The 18,236-nt window shown below is 52.4% G+C and overlaps 4 protein-coding genes across 4 annotated transcripts; all 4 read right to left on the bottom strand.

The window, feature by feature from the left end:
* Window positions 1-121: 121 nt before the first annotated feature.
* On the bottom strand, window positions 122-1,852 carry KVR01_002383 (uncharacterized protein; the record flags this gene model as incomplete). The annotated part of the gene is made up of 1 exon (XM_044791397.1): window positions 122-1,852. The coding sequence occupies one exon, from the start codon at window positions 1,850-1,852 to the stop codon at window positions 122-124; it is 1,731 nt and encodes a 576-aa protein (XP_044647398.1).
* A 3,970-nt stretch (window positions 1,853-5,822) lies between these two features.
* KVR01_002232 (uroporphyrinogen-III C-methyltransferase) lies at window positions 5,823-7,700 on the bottom strand (the record flags this gene model as incomplete). The annotated part of the gene is made up of 1 exon (XM_044789514.1): window positions 5,823-7,700. One exon carries the CDS (start codon window positions 7,698-7,700, stop codon window positions 5,823-5,825), a length of 1,878 nt encoding a protein of 625 aa, XP_044647247.1.
* Window positions 7,701-7,803: 103 nt separating this feature from the next.
* KVR01_003353 (Rho family GTPase RHO3) lies at window positions 7,804-8,415 on the bottom strand (the record flags this gene model as incomplete). Its single annotated transcript, XM_044791374.1, has 1 exon — window positions 7,804-8,415. The coding sequence occupies one exon, from the start codon at window positions 8,413-8,415 to the stop codon at window positions 7,804-7,806; it is 612 nt and encodes a 203-aa protein (XP_044648368.1).
* A 1,387-nt stretch (window positions 8,416-9,802) lies between these two features.
* KVR01_003369 (uncharacterized protein) lies at window positions 9,803-13,748 on the bottom strand. The gene is made up of 2 exons (XM_044784078.1): window positions 10,889-13,748; window positions 9,803-10,820 (listed from the first exon to the last, which is right to left on the bottom strand). Exons 1-2 carry the CDS (start codon window positions 12,491-12,493, stop codon window positions 10,428-10,430), a joined length of 1,998 nt encoding a protein of 665 aa, XP_044648384.1. The 5' UTR covers window positions 12,494-13,748; the 3' UTR covers window positions 9,803-10,427.
* Between the last annotated feature and the right edge of the window lie 4,488 nt (window positions 13,749-18,236).

The following is an 18,236-nucleotide window of genomic DNA, read 5'->3' as shown; positions in this document are numbered from 1 at the left end:
TACGGGATGAGATGTGCCTCAATCATCACATACTAGTAGTTCTCTATCCGATTCCGACACGTTTGTTCGTTCTGCCTGTTTCCTAAAACCAGCCACAAATTATCTTACAAAATCTCGCCACTTACATGTTCGCCTGCATAAAGTGAAGAATGTCCCTCAACCTGAACATGACCTCGTACCTCCTTCGATGCTGGAAGACCTTCATGATGTCAGTCACCCACTTCTTGCCATCCTCCTGTGCCAGCCGCTTGTGGTCACCCGACCCGAGACATCCCCAGAAGCACTTGCAGAACGCATCATCCAGCTTCTCCAGTTTGCTCAAGCTGTCTGCGCTGCCGTCGACATCGTACAGTTCGGCCTTGGTCATCATGAACCCCTTCATCGCTGACATGGCCCACTTGGTATCCAACCAGCGCTCCAGGTCATCATCCTGCTTCTCGGCAAACGCCTTTCTCGCCTTCGACTTGAGGTTCGCCATGCGGTCGGTTGGTGCCTGCTTGGCAGCGTTGAAGAGCTGTCGGAGCAGTCTGAGCTCGCGGAAGCACCGTCTGGCAGCCTCCTCGTCGAGGAGGTCGAAGAAAAAGCACCACCTGTCTGTGATCTCCTCTGGGGAGCGCGCCGTCATGGCAGGGCGCTTGATCACCTTGTTCTCGGTCGATGCCTTTGGGGTCTCTGGCGGCTCGAAGCTCTCCTCCAGGCGGGCCGCGATGCTATCTCGGCACCCAGCCCTCTCCTCGGATGACCGCAAGGGCGCGACAGTCTCTTGGATCTTATCGCACATCTCCAAGATCTCCCAGACCATGGCCGCGTGCCGGGGGGCAACCTGTGCCGCCTCCCTAAGCTGCTTCACCCACTGTTTGTCGAGGGCCAACCTCTCCTGTTCAGCTTCCGAGAGGACGACCCAGCAGTCCCGGATGCCGAACCCGTCCTGACCGGGGAGGCCAACGTCTCCTGATGGGCTGAACCGGCCCTTTGTTGAAAGGAGGATTTTGAGCTTGTCCGCCATGGTGGTCATGAGATGGGTGACGCTCTCCCACCGCTGCTCCTCGTTGCGCAGGGTAAGAGCGAGGCACAGCGCGAATTTCCCTGTTTCGTGGCCCAGGTACTCCTCAGCCTGTCTCTTCAACTCATCTGCGCTCAAGAATTCGTCGGCAAAGTCAGCTTGCTCCAGCTTGTCGATGCTCTCTTTGGTGTCCTTGATGTTTGCCTTGCATATCTTCCTTATGGTGTCCACTGAGATCTTCTCTTTCCTCTTGGGCGGGGCCTGCTGTGTCTCCGCTCCCTTCTTTGTGGACAAGACACTCAGGCGGCGCTTCAAAGACGGGGCAGAGGCAGTGTCCCTGTTTGGAGAAGGCGCCCTCCTGGCTGTAGATTCATTGATGCTGGAAAGTAGCGAAGAAATGCTGATTTGGTCCAATACGCCTGTCGGTTGCTGGTAGAGAGGATCACCTTGATGCTGCAAGACCCCTGAGCGACCAAACTGGCCGCCGTGAAGATTCTGACCTAGCTCTATCAGCCCCTGCGCAACATCCGGGTGCTTCATGGCCGCGGCAACCAAGAGTCGAACGAGATCCGGGTGCAGATTGGCTTTTGGGTCGAAGGCCTGGATCGCTTCGGTAGCAGCAGACTGCGGGTTATCGAGCAGGCGCAATGCCCTGATGGCAAAGACAAGCGAGTCATCGCCTTCGTCTGCCTCGTCATGACACTCCTCGGAAGAGGGTTTTCTAGGCAGAGTTTCTGTAGCGTCTGTAGCGACGGAGTCGTTGGTGAGAATCGAAGCGACGGACGCCATCGAGTCAGGCCGATCCGCCGTCGGCAGCGATGTTGGCAGCTTCTCAAAAATGGCTGCCATGGTGCTTGTCATAAATATGGTCAAGCAAATCTGCTTCTTGGAGTTGTTGTATAGGGGCACAGTTGTGTAAAACCATGCAGTAGATTGGGACGAAAGCAGTTGTATCTAAGCACAGAGACGACGAGACGGCCTTATGAGCCGGCGCACCAGCCCAGCCGACATGGTCGGCAATGAATAATGCCTTTCAACACAAACCCATCATAGTGAAACACCTCAGTCGGCATCTTTTGTCTTGGGCCGCGCTCGTCGTTGCTTGATTCGAGGGAGGGGTGTGTGAGAGGTCACTTGGCAGATATGCTATGTGGAAGCGACCAACGTCTAAAATTAGGGCTCAGGACGCTTTTCTCCTGGATTGAACAGTATCAGAACCAGGTCCCTAAGAAACAACCGACTGTTGCAAGATGCTGACCACGCCAGCACGGACGGCTTCTGGAACTGTTGTTCTCTAATTCACCAGCGCCAACCATCGGGGTGTTGCATCGCCAAGAAATGCCAAATGTTTCGAATGCTGAGCAGAAACACTCTGGGCGAGGACCCCTGATGTAACCAACGACAGTACCTAGGTAAAACATCATCGCACCAGAATCAGATGGTGGCAATCATTCGTGGGGATTCACCGCACCGCTGGGACAGCAGCCAAAAACAAGTGTTACATACTTGAGGCATGCGCGCCTAGAACTGGGAGATGACTGACATCGCTCCGAAGACACGGCATTACCTATTGCAGTTCCACTTATGCAGCCCTAGCGTGTTCGGGATCTTTGGATTCGGTGTCTGTGTCACTAGTCTACTACCCCAACGTACGGCGTTGCTCTCGTGACGCGTAAACTGCCAATTTTCACAGGTGCATGCAGGCCGTGTCTTCGGGAATGATAGTAGACTCGATCGCTTGACATGGGATAAGCTCCGCTGCAACGGGCAAACAGAGGGGCGATCATGTAACGCCGAGATTCCATGCCTCGAATATACCTACCTAGGTACCTTCACAAGTCCGGCTCGGACAATGTTCAGTTTGCAGACACCGGTGGCGTTCCCAAGAATTCGGGCCTTCGTATGCCCTCTACTCACTCTATGCTGGCTACAGTGTGCCAAATACGCCCCCCCCCCCTCACTGGCATCGCCCCTTCTGCTCGCCGGAATATTCTTCCCGGGGCGATCGTGTTGTCTGGAAGCATGCGTACCATGTCAGGTGGTGAAAAGGCGCCATTTTCTGTCAACCCAGGCACGGCGATCCTAAATTTAGTATCTCGAAAATCAAATGAGTTAGGACCTCGGGACCCTGAGGCGCACAGCCAGAATACACGTGCCTGACTTCAGCTGGCCTTTCCTACCAGTTGACATGACGCATTTGTGTTCACTTGTGAGTCGAGAAAGCCAGCCGTGAAAACGTACTTATTGATTTTCTTCACTCGAATAATCAGCGCTGCCCAGGTGGTTGTATATATGCCCTTCTCAAGTCGCTCATTCCAGGCAATTCAGTAACGTTCGCTCACGCGACCTCAACTAATTTGGTATAGTCTGTTGAGCTCGAAGCCAGCAAAAGGAGGACGTTGCAGTTCTAAGAGCATTGCTGTGGCTTCCAGTCTTAACGATAGCGGAAGATTGTGGCCGCACGAAGCATGGAGACACCACGTAGAGTGTGGGTACATTCCGTCTGGGCGATGCGGGAGCAGACTGGGCTTGTGCTTGGCCCAAAACTAACATGAGTGTCGGTAGATCGAACATATTAGCAGCACTTGTGGCTCTGCTTCCTGAGACATCTTGAACTGGGCGTGTTTATTTTGGAAAAGGATTATAAAAGAACTCGCGAAGCTTATGTGGTTTCGCTTCTATTCCGTATACGTCCGAGGACATGCATGGCGCCTTCATACGGTGGTAAGCACTCAAGACCTAGCGCTTGGAAAGAACACGATGCCGATAACAATAGTTATAATACGATAGGTGCTTGTGGCCTCAGCCTTGCGACGCACAGTCGCGAAGCTTATGGGGGCGATTAGTTACCCACGTAGTACGTCCTATGCGCTGCTACAGCCAACTACTGATGTTTTAATGCTTGATTGCCAATAGATCTTTACTCGTTAGTTCCCACTGGCAGATGATGTTTCAAGAACTCAATCCAAATTTCCAGAAAGCGTTGCAAATTTGAGTATCTAGGTAGGAGCTTCAGGCGTTTTATTTCAGTGAAATCATTCTCGGACAGCTTCCTGAAGTCTATTCACGTCGTGACGAAATACTGTCATCGCTACATTTTAGATGCTCTGGCGTAATTTTCGGTCTCTCTCTCTTTCCCCTTTCTCCATACTGCGTGTTGTAGATCCTTATGAGATGAATATTCGAAGACGGTGTAGTTTTCATTTACTTGTCGTGGGGGAACAGTCGTTGAGATGCTTTCTAAGATCCGACTTGGTCAAAAAAGTATGGACAGCAGTGTTGTTCACATTACATAATTTGATTGAGTCTCGGCTATAGACAGTTTTGGGAGGACAATAGAGCAAAGACCTTCATTTATCTAAGTTGACAAATCTTGCAACCGTGCTTTTGCAACATCCCATAACTCCGACTGAGGCCAGTAATGATGAATGTCCATTGTAATCCGGCGGAGCTTCTGCCACTAGACATCACGGCGATGACAGATAGAATCTTGGCATGGTGAGGCAATCTATGGTTTTAAGAACTATAAGAGCGCCGGAGCAAAAGCTGAGGGCATACTGGCAACGGCGAGAATATCGGCGGAATACTTCAAAGAGGCTGGCCACTGCCATACTCGCAAATATGCCAAGGCCACTGACATTTCCAGCCATTACCAAACGCGGGTCCAGGAGATGGCATGTTGCGCCAGGCAGAAAACGGATATACTAACGTACCATGTACAGACATAGCCTCATATATACTAACTTCTACTTCTCAACCCCCCCCCTTAGCTAGCACTCTGGGTACCATAACATCAAGATCACTACAGAAGGTATTTAGAACGTACTTACTCTCATTTAGTTTGCTATGACGTTTCCCTAGAACTAGCTTTTTTATAAATAAGACAACCTATAATCAAAGTATAGGATGCCTTAGCATAGTATTATATGTGCTTCAAGAGCTGCCAGACCTATAATTTGTTATACTATAGAGGAAAGCGAACATACCTACAAACTCTGTGCCTAGATAGGTATGGACTCTGATGTACTAGCTTCTGATTTGAACATAGCAGACACGGATAGCACGTGGCGATCCACACAAGCCACGGACAGAGACCCTCCTGTCTCCTGCTCCAGGCTCGTCCCCATGAAAATCACTCACATCAACCGCAACATCCCGATCGTGCAGAATTGGCAGGCGGGTGGCCTTTTCCGGGACACAAAATTCGTCCGTTCAAGCGCCCGGTACATCAACGTGACATCGGCGAGCAGCCTCATCCCAGTCCTCATTGGCACAAACACCGCTCATTAGTCCCACTGACAACGAACTGCTCCCTGAAAGGCCAAACACCGCTCGGTCCCAGCGTGGTTTCGATGTCCGTGGTGAGCGCGGCCCATAAGGGACGGATGTGGAGGTCCCTATGGCCAACAATGAGAGGATCCCATAGTGAACCTGGAGTGGGCGGAGAAACTCGGAAAACATTGTGAAGGGGTTGAGTTACCCTATGGCTCCAGCGTTGTTCGGTATGTCGGGATTCCTACTCATACCTGATGCACTCATGCCTTGGGCGCAGCTTTGCTGACTTGTCTCATCGCCCTTTGAAGGGGGCTCGGCCACAGCATAAACCAAGAGATCTTCGCGAAACTGGAGTGTTCTATCAAGAAAGTGCAGCAAACAGGTAGGTGGCAGCGCGATGAGCTATAAAAACCGCACCAACCCGTAGAAGGGACAGATAAAGGACTTCAGCTGTTTGGTCTACCATTTCCAAGCACAATTCAGTCCAAATCTATTGTGTGCCAGTTTCCAGTGCTTAAGCGTCCGTATGTCAATGAATTTCAGGCTAGAATCGGACTTCATCAAGATGTAACTCTTTAAACCCATCTTCGACGATCCACGACCTCCCCTTCTCGGGCGCATAGAGCGCCTCGCACGCCCTTCCCACGACAAGGAGCCCTGGCGGCCTGCTCCCTTCCGCCTCAATGGCTTCGGCAACGAATTCGAGTGTCGTGCGGATGACTCTCTGATCGGGGCAAGAAGCCCGCTCGATGACTGCGCACGGCGTCGACCTCGGCCATAAGTTTCTTGTGCCCTTCGAAGACTGTGCAACATCGCTCGTCTCCACCATTTGGTGAATCACGTCCTCCGAGGGCCCAGCCCCGTCGGGTATCGTCTCAGTTGTTGTGGTTGTGCCAGTGCTCTCCACTTCGCTAGGAAGAGGTTGTGTAAGCTCGGCCACAAGACCCGTGATGCGATGCAATGCCATGAGGAAGACGACTGTTCTGCTTGCCAAGAACTCCGGAGGTGTCGGCGGTTTGCCCTTCTTGCCCGTCCCCGTGCATACCAAGACTTGGTCTGCAACATCCCGCTGAGTGGGCGGTATGCCCGCGAAGAGCGGCGCACTCAAGGAGCTTGTAATACCAGGCAAGACCAGCACTCTATCGCCTAGACCATGCTGGCGGAAGTAATCAACCTCCTCGCCTCCACGCCCGTAAATGAAAGGATCTCCTTGTTTGAGCCGCAACACCGTTTTCCCCTGTCTGACGCCCGCAATCGCCTGCTCCAACAGTTCCTCCTGAGCCTTGTCCGCGTTGCCAGGGAACTTTCGCGCGATAGAGACAGGCGTCCGACGGGGAATGAGATCTAGTACGCCTTCGGGGACGAGCTTGTCGGCCAGGATGATGTCGGCCGACTGGATTGCCTTGTAGGTTGCGCGAGTAAGTAGATCGGGGTGTCCAGGGCCGGAACCAGCGAGGATCACCCTGCCGCGCGCACTGGCAGGAGAGCCACTGTTCTTGTCATCTTCTGATCCTCCGATGGCGGACGCGCCGGCGGTGGTGCTGGTGCTGCCAGAGTATGATTTCAAGACGGTCTCAACGTCGTCGTCGCTGATAGCTGCCAGGCGCTTGAGTGGCCAGTACTCGCAGACCTGCGCGAGCCAGCGCATGCGCCTGTGCTTCACAGCGTCCAGGTCTTCCTCGGTGACCAGCTTGTTGAAGTTGGCTGTCTGTTCCAACCCTTCCTCCTCTTCCCCGGCATTGAGGTGGCCGCCGCTGAGAGCCTCGTGGAGGAGGTGGTCCTCTTCTTGGATCCTCCGCCTAACTTCCCCCAGCTTTGCGCAGGCGGCCCCCAGTGTTGGCGGGAGCGAGGCTGCGACCTCACGGCGTATGCGGCTGGCGAGGCGGCATCCTCTTCCGTTGGTGGTGACGCCGATCTGCAGTGGCCCATCGCTATGTGTCGACAGGATGGAGAAGCTGCAGAGGCTGGGGTTGTCGACCACATTCACGGGGATCCGGTTGCGCTTGCAGATGGCTGAGATGAGATTGGCCGACACACCCTCGCCCAATGAAGAAGTGTTTGTGGTCGTGACGAAGACTGCATCGACCACATTGCCTATCTCGTCGCGCCCGCGAGTGAGGGCAAGATCCTCGGTAAAAGGCCTGCGCTCCCACTGGACCTGGCCCGAGTCAACGAGGTTGGCGAGGCCATAGTGGAGAGACTGAGTTGGTGGGGGCTCGGGCGCGATAAGGATAGGTTTTGCGCCGGTGGCAATTGACTGCTCGCACCGCTTGCCGGCGAGCGAATTGCTGCCGACGACGAGGTGGACGTGAGAGCGACAGTCTGTGGCAGTGAGGAGAGAGGTGTGGTATGAGGCTGCCATTTTGTGCACAGCTAGTGTTCTAGAGGTATCGTTGCCGCGTCTGGTCTGTTCTGTAGCCATTTATTAGGAATTAGAGATACATTGGATGCCGTTATCAGTCCACTCGAGCCGCATGACGCCATCCCGATAGCCGGTGGCCGGACCGACGAGCCCATTGATCGCTTCACATAACGATGCACTTCTTGTCCTCCTTATCCTTTTTGACGCTCATCGCCACCCGGGCGGCCTCTGTGAAGGCCTCGTTGACGCCGCGATTCCGCATCGCCGAACACTCGAGGTATCGCATCGCATTTATCCTCCTGGCGACCTCCAGGCCCTGCTCGTACCCGATCGTTGGCTTTGTGCTCGCTGGGGGGTTGTCGCCGGCCGCCGCGTCCTCGTCCTGGGCCTCTCGCAGGTCGCATTTCAGAGCGATCAGTACGACCTTGACGCTGGGGCAGTGTTCTGTTATCTCGCCGACCCATTTGCTCTCGACGTTCTCTAAGCTCTCGGGGCTGTCCACGCTGTAGCACAGCATGATGAGGTCGCTATCGTCATATGAAAGGCTTCGTAACCTGTCGAACTCCTCCTGGCCAGCAGTGTCCCAGAGCGACAGCTCGATGTGGATGTTGTCGACGAAGATGTCGTGTACGTAGTTCTCGAAGACGGTGGGCTCGTAGACGGTGGGGAAGTACCCTCTCGTGAAGACGTTGAGTAATGACGTTTTGCCACACGCGCCGTCGCCCAGGAGGACGAGCTTGCGCTGGACTGTCTTGTTGGTTGCCAAGCAGGACATTGTGATGGTGATGATGGGGGAGGAGAGGGTGTTGTTGTTGCTGCTGAGACAGCCGCTGGAAGGGGCCGTCGGGGATTCGAGTTCGGGGCTGACTGGGGTTGGGGTTGGAAGCTCGGACCCACACCCACACATCCCTTCCATCCCATTCAGTGGCAATCCGAGCAGGTTCCCGCCCCATGGAGATTATCCAAGATGAGATTGAGATTATACATGGCGGTTTGTGCGAGATTAGCAAGCTGGCCTGCTGGCTGCTGCTCTATGACCGAGAACCGGCTGTGCTACATTATGATGCCCGATGAGTGCTCATGAGGTTACAGTACATACTCATTGGTTGATTCTGCATCTGGTTCAGAAAGCCCAACCTTGTAGGCGCAGCCAGCGCTTTTGGTTTTGGGGCAGTTTGGAAAGGTACGGTTATCTATCCCAAGCAGCAAAAGCAGACTTGTGGCCTAAATGTTCCCTGGGCGGACGTTCTGGATAGTTTGTCAGTCTTGATTCTTTGTATCTACTTGAATCATGTTAGAGCACCCCTTGTGGTATCAAGACAAGAGCTGTTCCAAAGTGAATGCTTGCCCCATAATATCCTGAAGTCAATGTAAGTCGCTACTGCAAACTTGGTCTCTCTGACCAAGGCGGCCAGTCTTGCAAACTTGCAGCAACAATGTTGGCAGTACGGATATAGCAGGTCTGTCATATAGAGCAAGGGTATGGGGGCTGGTCATCTCTTTTTGGCTACTGGCGTCTGCAATCCACTCTTATTATCGGTAGATGATGCCCCTATATTTGGCTCCGCTGCCGCTCCAGACATCATTCCCCTGAAGTGCCGCCGCTGTTACTCCAGGGGAAGAGACATCTGACCAGTATTTGTACAAGTAAGCGTTTGATAAATTCCATATCTCAGCTCACGTGCTCCAGAACGAGGCTTAGCACCATCCCTTCAAATCGCTGGCGGTTCCGCGAGGCGGAGAGCGGCGAAGGCCTGGCCTCTGACCTGCAGCGGGTAGGGATTCATTGCGTACAACGCCCTGGCCAGGACAGGCTCACGTTTTTTGAGTTGCAGTCTGAGCCAAAGGGCGGGCGCTGACTTCTACAACGGGTAAAAATTTGTTTCAACTCTTGGCCGTACCACGACGGCTGTTGTCGGTCTACAATTGGGCGCCCGCGGCGACAAGCTCACTGGAGAGGGAGTATTCCTGTTTCATGCAGCACAATCACAAGCAACCTTCCACCCCGCGAACATTTCCTGGAGTAAATGGCTGTGCGTGCAAATGTAGTACCGACAGTGTGAACATGAAACTGTGGGGTCAACCACGCGCGTCGGTCTAACGCTGCGTTACCCATCACAACGGTACTTAAGTAGACATTCAAACCAAAACCTAGGTAGGTCACCGCCGGCACTGCGGCTTGCCTCCGTTGGTACACATCTGGCATAGCCTCAACGTCCAGTGCTCTCACATTGCTGTAAAATTATAGTGTTGTAGTAGCGCGTATCGCGATACTATACTCACGTTTGTGAAGCTCTACAGCTTTGTCTCTTGAACGCACGGCGGTGGGCGCTTGACACTAGCCTACCATCGAACCCGCTTCAAACGATCGTGATGAGGAGTTCCGACGAGATATCGCCCGAACCGATCGTTCCTGACCTGCGGAGAGCTGCGTGTGATTGATGTTCTTTATTTCCAGGAAATGTCCTCTGATTCTGCCTTGCTTTGCTTTGCTTCGCTTTCAAAACGGAATCGTGTAAAATACGAGAAAAGTAGAAAGTGCTCCGCTCCCGTGCTTCCACTCCTTACCATACAAGAACCCACCACCATCACAAGGCTGGGCAGAACCAAGACTGTGGCCGATTTGAAGCAAGCTGGCGCAAGAAGAAGAACACCCAGAACCCGCCTGTGCCTTAGCAATTCAATCCAGCTCGTCCAGGACTGGAGGAAAGGATATGTGGTGGATGGTCCCGTATTCCTCATCAGGGCCGAGACCAAGGAACACCGGTTTCACACGGGAATCTTTGGCTATGATTCGAGACTAGCAGCTGGGCTGACGCTGTCAAATGGTGCTGCATGCAACGCCGGCTTCTCCGTACTTGTTGATTGCGGCCCTTGCTTCTTGCGCTCCATCGCCTCTTGTACCCATTGCGCAACCTCGGCATCTCCTGAGCCTTCGTTGATAGAAAGCTGTTTCGCGGCCGCGTCGGCGAGGTCATTGTCCGTGGCCTCCGACTCGGCCTCTGCTTCCTCGGTGATCGTCTCGGGCTTGCTCAGGGATTTGATCCAAGGGTGGAGCAAAAGCATGGGATACGTATGCCTCTTCTTTGGATTTTTGTTGAGGCATGACTTGACAAAGTCGCGGGCTTGTGCGGAGTAGCCTTCTGCGGGTAGATCTGGCGGGTCGCCTTCAACGATTGCCTGTAATCGTGGTCCCGGTTAGCCAAAAAAAACAAACTCTGAAAAGTCAGAGCATATGCGTAACTTACGTTCAGCTGGCCGAAGATGGTGGCCGAAATCTCCGGCGGGTAAGGGTATTTGCCCATAGCACACTCGATGATGGTCAACCCCAAGCTCCAGATGTCGCTTTGGACGCTGTAGGTTCCGTCCGCGCCGGCAGCCATTGCGCCACCAGATATTCGCTCAGGGGCCATGTAGCTTTGGCAGCCTATGTTCGTCTTCGCAATGCTGGCCACAAGGTTCCCGCTAACACCGAAATCGCATATTTTGACCTGACCCCGGGAGTTGACGAGAATGTTGGTCGGCTTCACGTCTCGATGAATGATGTTGTGCTCGTCTTTCAACGATTTCAGACCCATGATCGTGCTGTAAGTTATTTTCTTGAGAACGTCCTCAGGTATTCCGCCATCATACAACTTATCAATAGAGCCGCCGTCCATGTACTCAATGCACATGTACACCGCGCCCTCCTGGAAAAAAGCCCCATAAAAGTCGATTATGTATGGCGACGAACACTCGTGGAGTATGATGAGTTCCTTGAGGATGGTGGTGAACTTGGCCTCGTCGAGTTCTAGCCTGATCTCTTTCATTGCCATCACCCGCCCTGTTGTACCGTCTAACCTGCCGGCGCGCGGGGTCGAGGGTGAGCCCTCGCTTCCTGAGGACTCGTCCTTTTCTGACAAGCTTGAGTTTTGCCTGGAAGCAGGTTTGAAGCCGCTCAACCCCTGCCCAAACCTGGGTACCTTGGGCCTCGCATGTCGAACCCTGTAAACAGTGCCGTAGTTTCCCTTTCCCAGCTCGTCAAGGATGTCGACTTCTTCTAATGAGATGGAGAAGGCAGCGCCGCTGGCAAAGTTCACACCAGTCCGCGTGATGGTTGCTGCGCCGTCAAAAGTGATCCAACCCTTCTGTGTGTCGATGTAGTTCTTGAATTCGTTCATCTTGGAGTCGCCTCGCCTTCCATCCTCCGTGGAGGACGCGTCAGAGCCTCCGTTCATATCGGAGAGCTTCGGGGTCGCGGCCGGCGAGGGTCCGCCCGGTAGGCCGCCGAGCCTCATCGCCCCTCTTCGATCTGCCAAGCTTGGCTTCTTCGCACCGGGTACGACGGGAGCGGACCTGGGAAAGCCCTGGGCCGGCGGTCTAGACGGGCCGCCCATGGCGCCTGGTAATTTCAAGTTGCCCGGAACACCACCGGGAAACCCTCTGGGGGAAGCTGACCCAGAGCCGGGGGAGGGAGAGCCCATTGCACTCATGTTGGGCCGTGGCAGACCCGCCCGCTCCGCCTGTAGGGCACGCGCCTTGGCCATGAGATCCATAGGCAGACTGCTAGCCGCGGGTGGTGGCCGGCGCGCGTTGTTCAGGGTACCCGATACGCTGGAACTGGGGTGGATTCCAAGGCCAGGGCTGTTTCCTTGAGGATCCGAGACGGTTCGAAGAGAGGGGACACGGCGAGGTGGTTCTTTGGGGGAGAACTGAGGTATGGCGTCGGAAGACGCACTGGGAGGGTCCAGCGGCGTGCTGGCTTCGGAGGACTCATCGGCGTCGGAACCAGGTGATGCAGGGTTGCTTTCGACCTGCTCGTCCGGGGTGGGCGGTACAGACGAGTCTGGAGAGTCTGACATGGCGGGCAACATCTGGCGGGCAACCGCACGGAGGACTGTCTGCAACGAACGATGTTGGAAGCGGGGCTACCTCGTTGTCTGCGGCATGCGGCTGCTCAGGAGTGTCGAGGGTGCTCTACGGGTCGGTCAGGGTGCTGGGCGATTTAAAGATAGGAAACGCTAGGGCAAACTTTGGCTCACTCGATCGTATGAGTCGACAATGGCGGCGGAGAGGGAACCAAGGGACGCGGTGAGGCCGAAATCTTAGGGTGGGCAACTTTGAGGCAAGCGCGAACCTTAAAAAGACAACGAGGGAGGTCAAAGGAGCGCCGTGCAAAGATGTGTACTGTGCAGAGCAGAGCCGGGTCGATCTGGTTGGCGGTTGGCAAACGGGCAAAGGCAGGGCGGTTGATGCCAAAAAGAGAGCCGGTGGGACGGGCGAAGCCAAACGGCAGGAGGAAGAGTTGAGGTCTAGTCGGGACCAGGACAGGGCGAGACAGGACGAGACGAGAGCAAAAGCAATCGAGGCCGGACCCAAGCTCAGATATTCTCGACAAAACAGACAGCAGCACAGGTCGCGGTCGAGGTCGCACGCCAGCCAGCTGCTGCGAGAGCTTCTGATCTCTTGCGTCAGAAGGTCTGGGAGATATGGGTCTTGATTGGATTGGCAAGATGCAGGACCTGGAGGAGACAGTACATGGGCGGCGATTTTGTACCCGTCCGCTCGCGAATATGTACCATGCAGCACAATTCAAGGGCGGAGAACAGGCCCCAAGGTTGGGCGAGCAGGCGAGGAGGTACTCCGTACCTGTCTGACCTGTGACTCGAGACACGCCGCACTGAGTCCACCCTGCCACCCGGTCCCCCAGAGCTGCCTAGCTACCAAGATACCTGTGAGTTGGCTTGCTCCGCACAGCCTGGGAAGGTACCTCGATACGTCCACGAAGCACGCGCAGCCAGGTGCAGGACATCTGGAGCAGAGGCCTGTGGCCCCGCAGTAAAGCAGCCTACACGCACGGTAGCTCGATCTTGCAGAACTCCAAGCGTCAGACTGACCTCTCGACTCCTCGCACGCTTGCTCCGGGCCAGCATCCAATTGGGACCCACCCTCCGAACCCCTCCACTTACCGCTATAGTGCCTGATTACGTCGATCTGACTCTGGCACACGGCGAGCTACACAGCACCTGGGCAGCCCCGTTCCGATAGGAAACAAGCCCATCAGTTGCAACTGCAGAGCCGAGCAGTCCTCAGCAGCTGCTTCACTCGATCCGTGCGTCTAGGCAGACCGTCAGGTAACCTCCTCATCTACCAAGGCGGTGCGGTGCGGTGCGTTTCTCTTGTGCTCTACTGCTTCCTCTGCGGGATTCGACACCCGCAGGGTCACAAAACTTAGCCCAGCCTGGCTTAGCTCCTGGCAGTCAACGGCGGCATTATTACGGCGTGCCCCCTTCGCGGGCCCAGGGCGAGGACGACAACCCCCGCGATGACGTCGTGATGGAGCGGTGGCTTGGAGAAGGCGGAACTGACAGCGCCCGCTCCACTTATCAATGCAGAGATGCTTCTTCGCCGGCACTGACGAAGGGAGATGAGATGTGCAGTGCACTACACGCGGTATGGCAAAGACGGGAGCGTGGATCGGAAAAGATGGGCATCTCGAATTCCATCTGGCGTATGCGAGAGGGTGGGCAGTGTCACTGGGCTCCCGGAAAATCAGGTTTCTCGCCTCCAGCCGATCGCCCATGTCTTTTTCCTATTCCAAGCCTCTGAAACGTACGGTCAGCAGTCTAAGTATGGCTGCCGAGATGAAACACAGGTACCTCACTCATATCAGAGCAGATCATTAGAGCAGGGACACACGCCAATTGGCCCCTGCTGGTATGTCGTGTGGCAGCTGGAAGCGGTGCACAGGTTTGGCCCCAGAATCTTGCCACGTCTCGCCAGGCTGGCTGGCTGGCAGGGCATGGCAAGGCAAGGCCAGCTGTTCGATATGAGAGGCCAGGACGCGCTGGCGCCGACGTCCTGCCAGCCAGGAGACGGGAGCTGGAAGCTGGAGCTGGAAGCTGGGACTGTCAGCCGCCGATGGCATATCACCGCATCGTCATCGCTGGCAGACGGTACACGGCAACAACGCAATAATGCAGCTGCGTTAATACCCCAGCATATGCCCACGTTCCCTGCTCGGTGGCAGCTCTAGCTTGAGCTCGCCCGGAGCTTTAGCCACGGGTCCAATCGCTTGCTTGCCGGGCGGCAGGGGCAGCAGCCTTCTGCCCAGGGAGTTTCCAAGGAACCAGGCTTGCCAGGCACTCTGGCGCTAACAAACCTGCAAGCTAAATTGTGTGCCAGCGCCCCCACCCTCGAGTTGCAGGCTTTCGTGGACGAGACTGCCTTGAAGATCTTGAGAGAAAGGACTTGGGAGGCTCATGGCCATATGTGCGACAGCCCCTTCACCAAGGTGTGGTGCAAAGCCAATGTCAACACGAGCGCCTTGGCGCATGAACCCGTGGGCGAGGAATTTCCTGGAATTGATAACGAGGAAACCAGTCGCCCACGTTGGCGCCGGGCGGCTGAGGTTTTGAACGAGGCAGAAAAGAAGACAGGGTGACGTCATGCCAACCTGGCCCGTCCTGCAGCCCTGATGAGGTGACGTTTTCCTACTTGATGCCATGAGACTCTGGACCTTGGCCGAAGAGAGAAAAGGAAATGTGGGAGCCGTTCCCAGATAAGCACCACGAGGAAGTTTGGATGATGTGATCCACCCAAGGATTAGAATTCCTCATGGAGACCTCATGATGACTAATTCCTTGCTATTGAACCCAGCATGTTCTGTTCTGTGGTTCGTGCCCAAAGATATGAGCATATGTTTTCGACGCGGGTTGACAAATGAACTGGAAAAGCTGGCACTCAGTCAGCTTCGACGTTTCCGACGGCTGGTTGCCCCGTCATGACTTTGGTGCGAACCGCTCGGCTATCGACGTGTCAAGCCGTGTCGCAGCCAGTCAGAGATACTCCCCGGGACATTCACTCTTTTCCTTCTTTGCAAAGGAGTTTCTGTTGCCTGCCTGCTAGGAAGCAGCAGTTATGGCTCTCTAACTAACTAGGTAGCAACTAGATCCTTTCCTCTCTGTGAGAGGAATGAAGAGTTTTGATAGACAAGCAAGTCAAAACAAGGATCTGTCCAAATTCAGCCCGCGGTCTTGGTCCGAAGTCTAGTCTGGGACGGTCATCGGTCATATCACCGCAGTCCGGCCGCGCTTTATTGGTCGTGACGCGGACGAGACCGCTCGTTCTCAGCACTGGCACAACTCGAATTGATAGTGGATTCTGGCCGGCGGAGTTTGTTGCACACGCAGGTCATAGACAGGCTCGGGTGTTGGCTTGGCAGCATAGGGCCTCGCAATATCCACGGACGTACCTATGTAGGTGGGCAAGCAGGTGATTGGTATAACAGCCTTTCCTGTTTTCTCTTTCCCTTGGTAAATGTTTCGCAAAAGCGTAACTCACCTACGTGCCCAACTACTGACGGTAACCAGGCGGCGGGGCGGGTTGCTTGAAATATGCATGTGCCATCTACTCCGTACACCTGCATGTGGGCGGAGAAAAATGTCGTGGGCTGCACGCACAGCAGAGGCTGCTCCGGCAGTCGTGGTGGTGAGTGTGGCAATGTGGCATTGGGGAGTCGTCAGCCACCCGGGATGCCTCCAAGATGCCCCAAAACTGCCCCAACCTTCAGCCCTTCTGCTGTCATCATCATGATGCCTGTCATCCCGTGCTGATCAGGGGCCGCATGGTTGGCTGCCCTGGGCCCCTGGGGGAGGTCAGGGAACAGATGCACCACCCCGATGCAATACCACCTCGGCAGTGACCAATCACTTTCTGGAAAACCGCCCGGCCGGTGTGTGCCTGGGCTGCCTGTCGGGGTTTTGCTTTCTTGCGACCTGACCGTGGTTGTACTGTGCCCCGCGGAAGAGATCCAGCGGGCCCTCGTCTCGTGTGGTCAGACGCCAGTCAGTCTTATCTCTGACACACAGACCTCCGTGCTGGGAAAGCTGCGCTTGACTTATAGCTACTGCTTACTTAAAGTGTAGCTGGAGAGGAGAGGTTAGCTTTCAACGTACAAAGGTCTATAACTAAAATGTACCCCTTATAAGGATAAAGGGACACCTATTTTACTAGCTAACTCTAAATTCGAATTTCTCCTCTAATAACTCTTCTTTCTTTAAGTAAGTACTCTTTTTAACCTTAAATAATAATTTTTATTAACTTCCACTAAGTTATACTTTATTTTTAAGGGAATTTAGGTAAGGTAATATAGGTAATTAAAAGGGTGACTTAAGTCCCTTTAATTGTTTTTTTAATTAAATATACTATATTTAATTAAACAAAGGGCTTTAAGAATAAAAAAACTTTAAAAAGAAGCTTTTATTAATTCTTTCTATTTATAAGAATAGTAGGCTATAGTGGATTAGCCACTACAAGCCAGGTTAATAGTAGTTTATGCGTATATACAAGCCAACTACTTAGTTAATAAGATTTGGCCAACCTAATTAAGCGCTTTCACGCCCACCAAGTAGACCTTCTAACTAATACTAAAATATACCACTTTAACTACTTCTTACATATAAGCTAAGCCAACTAATACTAATTAATTACCAACTAGCTTTTAATAGCAAGGTAAATTATCTAAGCTACTTAGGCGTTAAGTCTAAAAAAAACAAATTAATAATGCTATTATTATTATTACAGCCTAAAAAAAGCAAATTATTTAGGCTGCCTAAATGCAATTAACCATTAAGTAGAACCCCTTTACTAGGCAAATCTTATAATTCTAGTAACAATACTCTTTCTTACAACAAACCTTTTTTACAATAACTTATAAAAAGTATTAAACTACAAATAGCTATAGCAGCCTTTTCTACCTATTAGGCAATCCCTTTCATAAATTAATAATTTAAGCCTATTTTCAAATTAATATTTAACTATATGCTTGCCAACCCATTTAGCTACCTACTAATTAACCTATTTACTAGCCTATCTTATATTATTCAAGCAAGCAACTTTTATATACTCTTTTAACTTCTCTCTCTCTTTCTTATAATACCCAAATAAAAACACTTTAGCATTATAGCTACTTATAACCCCTAAGTTTCTCACAATAAAGTTATTTACAGCTATTATAGGTGCGCGCTAATAGTACTTCTACCCATATTACTAAAAAAAGTTTAAGTTAAAAAATAAAATAAAAAAGTATATTAGCAATACTTATAAGGAGGAATATATAATGGCCTAAAAGGCTGCTTAAATTATTTAAATAACTAACTAAATAAGTAGCGCTCAAGCAACTAAGCCACTTATTAATCCCCCTATTAAGCTAACCAAGCAGATAGCGCTTAAATAAGTAGCACCTAAATAAATAGTGCCCTAAATAAAAACTTTTACCTAATTAATTAATAACCCTCTTACCTAATATAAGTTTTTTAAAAGGACTTTTACCCTATTAATTAATAAGCCCTTTATTTATTATAAGTTTAAAGTTATATTAACCCAAATTTATAATGCTTATAGCAACAAGTAAAAGGAATACCTTATTAAATTAAAATACTTTAATTACTATATAAAAAGTACTTAAATTAAGTAGATTTCCTAGCTAAGCTAGCCCTATATTACTAATCCTACAAATAAACTAATTAAGCCTAAGCCTAAGCTTATTACAAATAGTAGCTTCGCCTTAATTAGCCTTGCTAATAATAGTAGCAACAGTAATAGCTTTAATAGCTT

Source organism: Diaporthe batatas, assembly GCF_019321695.1.
Source record: "Diaporthe batatas strain CRI 302-4 chromosome Unknown Contig00003, whole genome shotgun sequence".
Lineage (NCBI taxonomy): Eukaryota > Fungi > Ascomycota > Sordariomycetes > Diaporthales > Diaporthaceae > Diaporthe > Diaporthe batatas.
The sequence above is the reverse complement of the archived record's forward strand: the minus strand, read 5'-3'. Positions and strand labels throughout refer to the sequence as shown.

Coding starts and splice junctions, on each gene's coding strand:
- KVR01_003369 (XM_044784078.1), bottom strand. CDS start 12,493: ATGTTGCCCGCCATGTCAGACTCTCCAGACTCGTCTGTACCGCCCACC. Junction 10,821..10,888: donor CCATCTTCGGCCAGCTGAAC/GTAAGTTACGCA, acceptor CCACGATTACAG/GCAATCGTTGAAGGCGACCC.